This window comes from Pipra filicauda, unplaced genomic scaffold (genome assembly GCF_003945595.2).
Source record: "Pipra filicauda isolate LSUMZ 115617 unplaced genomic scaffold, ASM394559v2 scaffold960_size45106_pilon, whole genome shotgun sequence".
Classification (NCBI taxonomy): Eukaryota; Metazoa; Chordata; class Aves; order Passeriformes; family Pipridae; genus Pipra; species Pipra filicauda.
In genome coordinates, this window is record NW_024105154.1 from 22,031 (window position 1) to 32,385 (window position 10,355).

Consider the following 10,355-nt stretch of genomic DNA (forward strand, 5'->3'; position numbering starts at 1 on the left):
GTGGCCTCACCAGTGCCCAGTCCAGCAGAAGCATCACTTCCCTGCTCCTGCTGCCACACTCTTTCTGATCCAGGCCAGCCTGCCCTTGGCCTTCTTGCCCACCCGGGCGCCCGCTGGCTCAGGTTCAGCCTCTGTCCACCAGCACCCCCAGGACCTCTCCCATGGGGACCCTTTGCAGCTCCTCTGCCCCCGACCTGGAGCTGCAGGGGGTTCTTGTGGCCAGAGGCCCCAAAGGCACCAAAGGCACTCTTGAACCTCATGCCCACGGGCTCGGCCCAGAGGTCCAGCCTGTCCAGGTCCCTCTGCACAGCCTTCCTACCCTCCAGCACATCCACACTGCAAGCCAACTTGGGGTCCTCTGCCAATTTGCTCCTGGAAGACTCAATGCCCTCCTGCACATCCCCACGAAAAATAGGCAACAGGACTGGGCCTGTTACCCAACAAGTTCTAGTGCTTGACAAAGGAGCCCACCCAGCAGTGGGGAGAAAGTGCTGGCAGGAGATTGAATGGGGGCAATAGACAATGGATGATGGACAAGTTCTGGGCCATGGCCATTTGTTAGAAAAACAAAGTAAAAGTTTAGGGCCTGCCATATTTCAGAGAACCGGCAGAGAAATCTCTTTTTGAGACCTGGACACCAAGAAGGCAGAATTTCTAAACCACAAAGACCCATAGAGAAACCAGAGATGAAGACAAAACTAACACAGTTACTGAGGCTCTCTCTATCCAGGGAAAAGACAAGAAAAGGACAAAAACTGTGGACTAAGTATCATGCAAATTGAGAAATCAAGAGCCAATGGAAGAGAGAAGAAGAATTCCTGCAGAGAACTGGTAAGTCAATGGACAGGAATTTCTTTGTCTGCTAAAATGTAGAAATTGTTAAGAGTTTTGAGAACTGATGTACAGGTGTTAGAGAGCAATTCCTGTGTCCCTTCAGCACTGAATGAAGTAGGGTCACCTCTGGAACCCAACCAACTGCTCAGAGATTTTATTCCCCGGCTTTCGCTGACAGTTTCTGGGGACCCAGATGAGACAAAGCAGCGCCGACAGGGCAGAGCAGAGGAATCGTTGGCCCTGCAGCGTGTACCAAAGGAGTTTTGGGGAGATCTTCCAATTCCCTGGTCTGGAGAGTTCACCACGCCTTCTTTTCTGGGAAAAAGAACAGGCCATGAATTTTGGGTCCTTGATTTTAAGGCCTTTTGCCTGCACATAAGGCACAGCAATGGGAAGGACGCAGCGTGAGGCTGAGAGGTGTCTGTCCTGGTTTGTGGGCTTGGGTGAGATTGGGCCAGAATTACAGGACACCTGTAAAATCGGGCCTTGGGAAAGGTTGGGGAGGGTTGGGAAAGGTGTTCAAAGGGTGGTTTTGCCTGAGGTGTTAAACATGGGAGTGGGTCTGTCTTCCCAATTCCCAAGAGAAGAGATCCCAGAAAGCTCCCCTGCAGGTTGTGTTTTAGGGAACAGGAGAAGAGACCAAGGGTAAGGGGTTTCTTTCCTGGAGGGAAGGGCTGTCGTTCACTTGCAGGAGCCCTGTGCTGAAATTGGCAGTCTGACTGCCCAAACTGAACACAGCTGAAGATTCCTGCCAGACAAAAAGGACCAGCACAGAAAGCTCTTGCTGCCCATGGAGTGCCCAGGGTGGCCCCCCAACTGCATCTGAAACCCGAAGGTTCCAGGCTTTCTTTCCTGGGGGAAAGGCCGTGACATCCCAAAGAGTCCCGTGGCAGACAGGTGGGGCTGCACTGTGGGGGTGTGAGGTGTTGGTTCTTTGGTTGCCAGAGGCTATTCCAGAATGGAGAGGACAGGCTGTGACATCACAAAGGGGCCCATGGCACAGGGGTTGGGCTGCACTGGGGGCTGTGAGACATTGGTGTTTTGGTTTCCAGCAGCCATTCTGGAATGGAGGGGATAGGCCGTGACATCACAAGAGGGCCCATGGCACAAAGGTGGGGCTTCACTTTGGGGTTGTAGGGCGTTGGTTCTTTGGTTGCCAGGGCCCATTCTGGAATGGAGAGGACAGGCTGTGACAGCACAAAGGAGCCCTTGGCACACGGATGGGGTTGAACTGTCACATGGTGGGGGCTTGGTTCTTTGGTTTCCAGAGGCTATTCCAGAATGGAGAGGATAGGCCAGAATGAATAGGACAATAAAAGGGCCCAAAGCACATGGGTTGGTCTGCACTATGGTGTGGGGTGTTGGTTCTTTGGTTGCCAGGGCCTATTCTGGAATGGAGAGGACAGGCTGTGACAAGAAGTGCCTGTCAGAACTGCAAAGACGGACCCACAAGAATCTTATGTGGGCATATTCTCTGCTCTGCCCTGCACATCTTTGTGCTGGGGTCAAAACTCAGCCTCTCTGCTTCCCTCTCCTGAGGGACTTGTTCTTCGACATCCCTTTCCCCTCCCAGTAATTCCCAAGCCTGTACCCGGCTCTCATCCCTTCTCTGTCTCAGAGCCCTTGTACTGGGATGGAGTTGTGATGATATTTTTGGTCTGTGTTTGGCCTTAGCCACCTGCAGTAGTTTACAGTTCTTCCTGCCAAGTTCACTGATAAAACACTAAATTTGCCCTTGGAGGGAGAACTTCTGTATAAACTGTTTTAATTGGTCTCCTGTGATTGGTTACTGGCTCGTCAAGGGCATTTGGAGGAGAAAGTGATGATGAGGTGAGGAAGGCTCGACCCAGACTCAATTGGGAAAGACCCCCAGGACTCACTGTGCCTGCGTGAGGGGATTTCCAAAGTTCTCACCCATGCACAGAAGGGGGGCACTGACATAACCAAGGGGGTGGGATTGGGAACCCCTGACGGGGCGGTGCTGGCCACCCCTCCCCGGGCAGGTGTGCTCAATGAACTGTATGAAAGCAGACACGTTTTCCGTGTTGGGGGCCGGCTCTACACAAAGGACCAAGTTGCTTTTAGCGGGGACGCCTGCTGGAGTGGGAGCCTGCCAGCCCTCCGGAACACGCAGCTGCTGCAGAGAGGCTTCAGAAGTGGTTAGAGTGGGTAAGACTCTCTTATAGGTGACACCTGGGTGAGTAGGGTGCTGTGCCTTCCTTTTAGGGTCTTTTTGTTCACTTTTCTCCTCCCTAATCCCTTTCTCTTGAGTGCCTATGTTTTCACTGTTAGCCACCTTTCATAATAAATAGTTACTTTCCTAAGTAGCAACGGTGTCTAGTTTTTCACCTTCCAGTATCTCTGGGACCTTTTCCCTCCCTGATACACGGCATGTGCCTAAACCACCTTTCTCCAGGATTTTGTAGTTCTGAGAGTGTCCAACCCCCCCTGTTCCCAGGATTTTTAAGGTCTGAGAATATCCAAACCCCCCTGTTCCAGGATTTCTGGAGTCTAGGGGTGTCCACATCCCTCTTTTGTGATAGTTCGGGGTCAGGGAGTGTCCAAACCCTCCTGTTGCCAGGATTTTTGAATCCCCCCCACTTCTCCCCAGTCACCAGGAGTGCAGAGAACTGGGAAGCTTCACTGTGTGCAGGGAGCTGGGGATGGGCTGATGTCCCACATCCTCCTTTTCCCCACCTTTCTGACCTCTCCCACCCCTTTCCCATCATTCTCCACTCCTCAGTCCTGTCTCACCCCCATCCTCCTTTGGGGGGTACCACTCCCCTGCCACTGAATTTGGGATTCCCAGCACCTCTGTTACGGGGTTTACGTGGGTCCTGGCACCTCTTGGGGTGCGCTGGGTGCCCTGTTGGGGTGCAGATGCCCCCACAACCCCCCCATGAACAGGGTGACACGTGGAGGACTCAGGGGGTTCCCCATTCCCGATCCATCCTGGGGCTGGTTCTGCCCCTCTCAAACTCTGCTCCCCCCGCGGTTTCCCCCCAAGTCACCCCCAGCCCCTTCTCTCCAGTGAGTAGGACTGCAGAGCACTGAGAAGCTTTACTGGGAACACTGGGAACAGCTGGGTGGGGTGAGAACAAAAGCAGGGATGGGGGGGACAGGCGACCCCCCCAAATCAGGGCAGGGTTTGGGAGTCCCGGCTGGGCTCGAGGCCACGGGGAGGGGCTGCGGCCACCGGTGGCTCAGGAGCTCTGTGGGGAGAGAAAAGGGGGTGAGAGTGGGGTGGGGAGACAGGGGGGGCACAGAGGCTGTGGGAGAGCAAGGGGGGGCCATGCCCCCCATTTGGGGACCCCCCTTTACCTTCTCCCGCAGGTAGAAGCCGAGCCCCAGCGCCAGGAAGACCAAGCCCAAGACGAAGCCCCCGACCCCCACCAGGATCTTGCTGCGGACGGTGTCCGGTGGCATCTCTGGGGGGAGCCGGGGGGGTCAGCACCCCTAAAACCTCCTCCCACGCACCCCCCAGCACCCCACAGAGCCCGGCCCGCTCTCCCCCAGCCCACCCGGGGGTCCCTCAAACCTCCTGCCAGTCCCTTCCCAGCCCCTCTGCGATCCCACCAAGCCCCTCCCATCTCCTTTATGATCCTCTATCCCCGCTCTCATCACCCCTAGGGCCCCCCCAAAATTACTCCCAGTCCCTTCCCATCCCCCTCAGGACTTCTCAGAACCCCTCTCAGTCAACCCAAGACCTCACAAACTTCCTTCCAGGCTTTCCAGACCACTCCTGCAAATTCCCTCCCAGTTGCCCCCAGGACTACCCAAAGCCCCTCTCTGCCCTCCCAGCGCCCACCAACCTCCTTATCAGCCTCTCCATTGCCCCCTGAGCCCTTCCTGTTCCCCCCCAGTCTCCTGTCCAGTCGCCCCCAGTTGCCCCTTTCCCCCCGGCCCCCCTGCCAGTGTGCCCCCGGTGCTGGGGCGGCCGGGCCGTACCCCAGTGCCGGCTGAGGGGGTGCTCCAGGCTGACGTGCTCCACCTGGCAGCTGTAGGTGACCCCGCGCCGGGGGGGGATTTCCAGCAGCACCAGCACCTGGCAGCTCCAGTCCCCGTTGGGGACCACGTCGGTGGCCACCACGTGCTCCGGCAGCTCCTGCCCATCCTGGAACCACCTCACCTGCACCGGCGCAGGGTAGAAATCCATCCCGGAGCAGAGCAGGCGGCCGGGGCTGGGCTGGGAGCTCGACGGCACCAGCGAGATGGACACGCTGGGGGGCACTGGGAGGGACGGGGGAGACACTGGGCTGAGCTGGGGGGCACTGGCAGAGACAGGGGAGAGGGCTTGTAGGACATTGGGAGGGATTGGGATGGCACAGGGAGGGCTGAGGGGTCTGGGGTGATTCTCAGGGAGAGTTTGAGGGGCTCCAGGGTCATTCCCGGGGCAGGGGCTGAGGGGACCCGCTCTGCCCCACGCTCACCTCTGCGGTTGACCAGGAGTGTGGTGGAGAATTCGTAGTTGTGCCTGCAGAACCTTTCCATCTCAGACCATTTGAGCTCCCGCCATTCCGGGAGGTGGTTCCATTCCCTGGCAACCTTCTCCCCAAACAGGGTGTCCTCCACATAGGTCCCCAAATCGATCTCGAGGCGGGCATACTGCTCCCGGTTGTAGATGTACCTCTTCACGAGCCTCACCCGCTCGGTGCCGTTGATGAAGTAACACTCGGACTTTGTCATTAGCTGGAACACCCCTGTGTGTGCAGGACACGGGTCAGGGGGTGGCCCGTCCCCCCCCATAATTCCCCATCCCCCCACAGCAGGTTGGGAGCTCAGGCAGCCACCCCGGACCCCCCTTTCCCACCCCCCTCTGCCCCACAGATGCCCCAGCACCGGCTCTTGGCTGGGGGGGAACCACCCCATCAGCCCCCCGAGGATGGACAGGGCAGTTGGGGACCCCCCCACTGCGGATCCCACCCCCCAGAGCCCCAGGGAACCGCTCCAGGGCTCAAGGGACACCCAGGGACCCCCATGGCACCCCTCTGCCTGCTCTCCCACACCCCCTTGTCCCCCTCTCCCACCCCTTTCCCACCGTCTCCTCAATCCTCAGACCCCCCCAACCTCACTTTGGGGCTCCCACCCCCCTTCCACTCATTCCGAAACTTCCAACCCTCCTCCCACTTACTTCTGGGGCTCCCAACCCCTCTTTTCTCCCCTCTTGCCCCCCCTTTCCCACCCCACCCCCCTACCCGCCCCCCCCCGTTCACCCGACAGCTCCTCGCCCGCAGCCGGGGGGGCTCCCAGCACCACCAGCACCGCCAGCACGGCCCCAGCTCCCCGCACACGCTCCATGCCCAGTGCCGGACAGCTGCTGAAAGCCCCAAACCAGCCGGGCGGCGCCGTTTTGGGGGGTTTGGGGCGCGCTGGGCTTGGCTGAGGGCGCAGTTGGGGCCCTTTTTTCGAGGCGTCTTCCCGGCGACTGATGAGTCATCAGCGCGGCGCGCTGGGATTGGGCGCGGGCGGCGTGGGCGCTTTGGGATTGGCTGAGAGCCGTTGGGGGCCCCCGCGGCAGCCCCGGGGCTGGGGGGTTCGGGGGGGTCCGTGGGCTGCGGGGGAGGGGGGAGCTCAGGGCCCACCAAAAATGCTCAGCCAGGGCTCCCAAAGCTCAGGGAAATACAAAAACGCCCAGCCAGGGCTCCTGGAGCTCAAGTGAACCTTAAACAGAGGATGAAGTTGTCCCGGAGCTCAGAGTTGCCCAAAACAAGAGGCAGATGAGGAGCTGAGGGTGCCCAATTCCCGGATTTTTGATTCTATCCAAATCCCTCTTTCCAGGACTTTTGGGGGCCTGGAGCTTCTCCCCATTTGGGTGGGGTCTGCCCAAATAGCCCTTTGACCAAGATTTTGGGGCTCTGGGGGTGCTCCACACCTGCTGTTCCCAGGATTCTTGGGGTCTGGGAACCCCCTGTTCCTCTGTTTTTGGGAGGCTCACATTGCCCAATGCTCCCCCTGTTCCCAGAAATTTGGGTATTCTGACTCTGTGAGCGCCCCAACCCCCCTGTTCCAGGGATTTTGGGGGTCTGGATGTGCCCAAATCACCTTCATCCAGGATTCTGTGGGTTTGGGAGTGCCCAAGCCCCTCTTTTTTCACAATTTTGGGTTTCTGGGAGAATCTAAACCTCTCTTTTGCAAGATTTTTTGGGGCTGGGAGACCCCTGTTCCCAGGATTTTGTCACCCTGATTGTGCCCAAACCCCCAGTTCCTGGGATTTTGATGGAGTCTGGGTGTGTACAAGCCCCTCTTTTCCAAGATTTTTGGGTCTGGAAGTGCCCCAACCACCCTGTCCTTGGGATTTTTAGGGTCTAGGAGAGCCCAGATCCCCATGTTTCTAGGAGTATGAATGTTCCCAACCCCCCTGTTCCTGGGTTTTTCAGACACCGATGGCACCCAAACCTCTCTTTTCCAATATTTGTGGAGCTGAAAGTGCCCAAATTCCCTGTTCCCCAGATTTTTGAGCTCTAGATGTGCCCAAACCACCTTTCTCCAGTGTTCTTTTTGTCTGGGAGTGCCCAAACTGCCCGTTCCTGGGATTTTCACAGCCCCTCCAGTTCTCACCAATAATCAGGACTGCAGAGAACTGGGAAGCTTTACTGGGATCACTGGGAGCAGCCGGCAGAGGTTTGAATACAAACAAAAGCAGGGCTTGGGGGACACACGACCCCCGCAAAGTGTGGGAGGGGCTGGACTGGGGGGTCCCGGCTGGGCCCGAGGCCACGGGGAGGGGCTGCGGCCGCCGGCGGCTCAGGAGCTCTGTGGGGAGAGAAAAGGGGGTGAGAGCGGGGTGGGGGGGCAGGGGGGGCCCAGAGGCTGTGGGAGAGCAAGGGGGGGAACACGACCCCCATTTGGGGACCCCCCTTTACCTTCTCCCACAGGTAGAAGCCGAGCCCCAGCGCCAGGAAGACCAAGCCCAAGACGAAGCCCCCGACCCCCACCAGGATCTTGCTGTGGACGGTGTCCGGTGACATCTCTGGGGGGAGCCGGGGGGGTCAGCATCCCCAAAACCTCCTCCCACGCACCCCCCGGCACCCCACAGAGCCCGGCCCGCTCTCCCCCAGCCCACCCGGGGGTCCCTCAAACCTCCTACCAGTCCCTTCCCAGCCCCTGCAGGGATCCCACCCAGCCCCTCCCAGACCCTTTTAGGACCCTCCAACCCCCCTCCCATCACCCTCAGCACCCACCAAACTCCCTCCCAGTCGCCCCCAGTGTGCCCCCGGTGCTGGGGGGGCCGGGCCGTACCCCAGTGCCGGCTGAGGGGGTGCTCCAGGCTGACGTGCTCCACCTGGCAGCTGTAGGTGACCCCGCGACGGGGGGGGATTTCCAGCAGCACCAGCACCTGGTAGCTCCAGTCCCCATTGGGGACCACGTCGGTGGCCACCACGTGCTCCGGCAGCTCCTGCCCATCCTGGAACCACCTCACCTGCACCGGCGCAGGGTAGAAATCCATCACGGAGCAGAGCAGGCGGCCGGGGCCGGGCTGGGAGCTCGATGGCACCAGCGAGATGGACACGCTGGGGGGCACTGGGAGGGACGGGGGAGACACTGGGCTGAACTGGGGGGCACTGGGAGGGAGGGCAGAGGGCTTGTAGGACATTGGTAGGGATTGGGATGGCACTGGGAGGGACTGGGATGGCACTGGGAGGGACTGGGAATAGACTGGGGGAGAAGGGCATGGCCTGGGGGGCACTGGGGAGAGAGTTGGGAGATGTGGGAGTGAAGTGAGAACAACTGGGAAGGGACTGAGAGAGTCTGGGAGTGGAGTGAGAGGGTCTGGGAAGAACTGGGAATGACTGGTGTGGACTGGGAAGGAAGCGATCGGGCCTGGGAGGCTGAGTCGTGGTGAGGGAAGTCTTTGGTTTGGGTCCGCCTGGCAACTGGAGCGTCATCAGAGAGACGCGCTGGGATTGGCTGAGGGGCGTGAGGTCGGTGGTCCCAGCGGGGTGGAGACGCGGGGGGGCACTGGGAGAGACTGGGATGGACTGGGAGGAACTGACAGTTGGCAAAATGCGACGGGATGGGCACAGGGAAGGCTGAGGGGTCTGGGGTGATTCGCAGGGAGGGTTTAAGGGGCTCCAGGGTCATTCCCGGTGCAGAGGCCGAGGGGACCCGCTCTGCCCCATGCTCACCTCTCCTCTCAACGCTGAACGGGGGTGAAACACTTGTAGTTGCGCAGGCAGTACCTGTCCACCCCAGCCCGTATGTGCTCCATCCATTCTTGGTTCCGGTTCCCGTCAGGTCACGTCATGTCATGGCTGGGCTTCGCGAACGAAGATTTGGGAAGGCTCTATCCACATTCGATACAGGCACGCTGGTGACTTATGAGGCCAATACGTGACAGACAGACATATCCGATTGCATCCGGTTCCCGTACCTGGCCAGCATCTCCCCATACGGGGTGTCCCCCACAAAGACCCCACATCGCTGTCAAAGTGTATGAACTGCTCCCGGTTGTAGACGAACCTCTGCACAAACCTCACCTGCTCGGTGCCGTTGATGAAGTAACACTCGCACTTTGCCATGTGCTGGAACACCCCTGTGTGTGCAGGACACGGGTCAGGGGGTACCCCGTCCCCCCCATCATCCCCCAGCCCCCCACAGCAGGCTGGGAGCTCAGGGGGCCACCCCGGACCCCCCTTTCCAACCCCCCTCTGCCCCACGGACGGCCCAGCACCGGCGCTTGGCTGGGGGGGAACCCCTCCATCAGCCCACCGGGGATGGACAGGGGGGTTGGGAACCCCCCACTGCTGATCTGATCCCCCCAGAGCCTCAGGGAACCGCTCCAGGGATCAAGGGACACCCAGGGACACCCAGGGCACCCCTCTGCCTGCTCTCCCACATCCTCTTGCCCCTCTCTCCCAACTCTTTCCCAATGTCCACACAATCCCCAGAACCCCCAACCTCACTTTGGGGCTCCCACCACCCTCCCACTCACTCCGGGCCTTCCAACCCCCCTCCCACTCACTTCTGGGGCTCCCACCCCCTCTTTTCTCCCGTCTTTCCCCCCCTTTCCCACCCGACCCCCCTGCCTGCCCCCCCCGCTCACCCGACAGCTCCTCGCCCGCAGCCGGGGGGGCTCCCAGCACCACCAGCACCGCCAGCACGGCCCCAGCTCCCCGCACACGCTCCATGCCCAGCGCCGGACAGCTGCTGACAGCCCCAAACCAGCCGGGCGGCGCCGTTTTGGGGGGTTTGGGGCGCGCTGGGCTTGGCTGAGGGCGCAGGTGGGGCCCTTTTTTCGAGGCGTCTTCCCGGCGACTGATGAGTCATCAGCGCGGCGCGCGGGGATTGGGCGCGGGCGGCGTGGGCGCTTTGGGATTGGCTGAGGGCCGTTGGGGGCCCCCGCGGCAGCCCCGGGGCTGGGGGGTTCGGGGGGGTCCGTGGGGGAGGGGGGAGCTCAGGGCCCACCAAAAGTGCCCAGCCAGGGCTCCCAAAGCTCAGGGCAACCGCAAACAGAGGATAACTTGTCCCGGAGCTCAGAGTTGCCCCAAACAAGAGGGAGATGGGGGGCTGAGGATGCCCAA

At 60.2% G+C, this 10,355-nt stretch overlaps 1 protein-coding gene across 1 annotated transcript; it reads right to left on the reverse strand.

The window, feature by feature from the left end:
• Positions 1 to 3,905: 3,905 nt before the first annotated feature.
• Positions 3,906 to 9,912, reverse strand: LOC113992826 (class II histocompatibility antigen, B-L beta chain-like). Its single transcript, XM_039391430.1, has 9 exons — positions 9,878 to 9,912; positions 9,206 to 9,367; positions 8,074 to 8,355; positions 7,698 to 7,804; positions 6,332 to 6,386; positions 5,265 to 5,534; positions 4,783 to 5,064; positions 4,156 to 4,262; positions 3,906 to 4,046 (listed from the first exon to the last, which is right to left on the reverse strand). Exons 2-9 carry the CDS (start codon positions 9,351 to 9,353, stop codon positions 4,038 to 4,040), a joined length of 1,260 nt encoding a protein of 419 aa, XP_039247364.1. The 5' UTR covers positions 9,354 to 9,367; positions 9,878 to 9,912; the 3' UTR covers positions 3,906 to 4,037.
• Positions 9,913 to 10,355: the final 443 nt, after the last annotated feature.

Coding starts and splice junctions, on each gene's coding strand:
- LOC113992826 (XM_039391430.1), bottom strand. CDS start 9,353: ATGGCAAAGTGCGAGTGTTACTTCATCAACGGCACCGAGCAGGTGAGG. Junction 8,356..9,205: donor TATGGGGAGATGCTGGCCAG/GTACGGGAACCG, acceptor CGTCCCTCCCAG/TGCCCCCCAGCGTGTCCATC. Junction 7,805..8,073: donor CCCCCTCAGCCGGCACTGGG/GTACGGCCCGGC, acceptor GGCTCCCCCCAG/AGATGTCACCGGACACCGTC.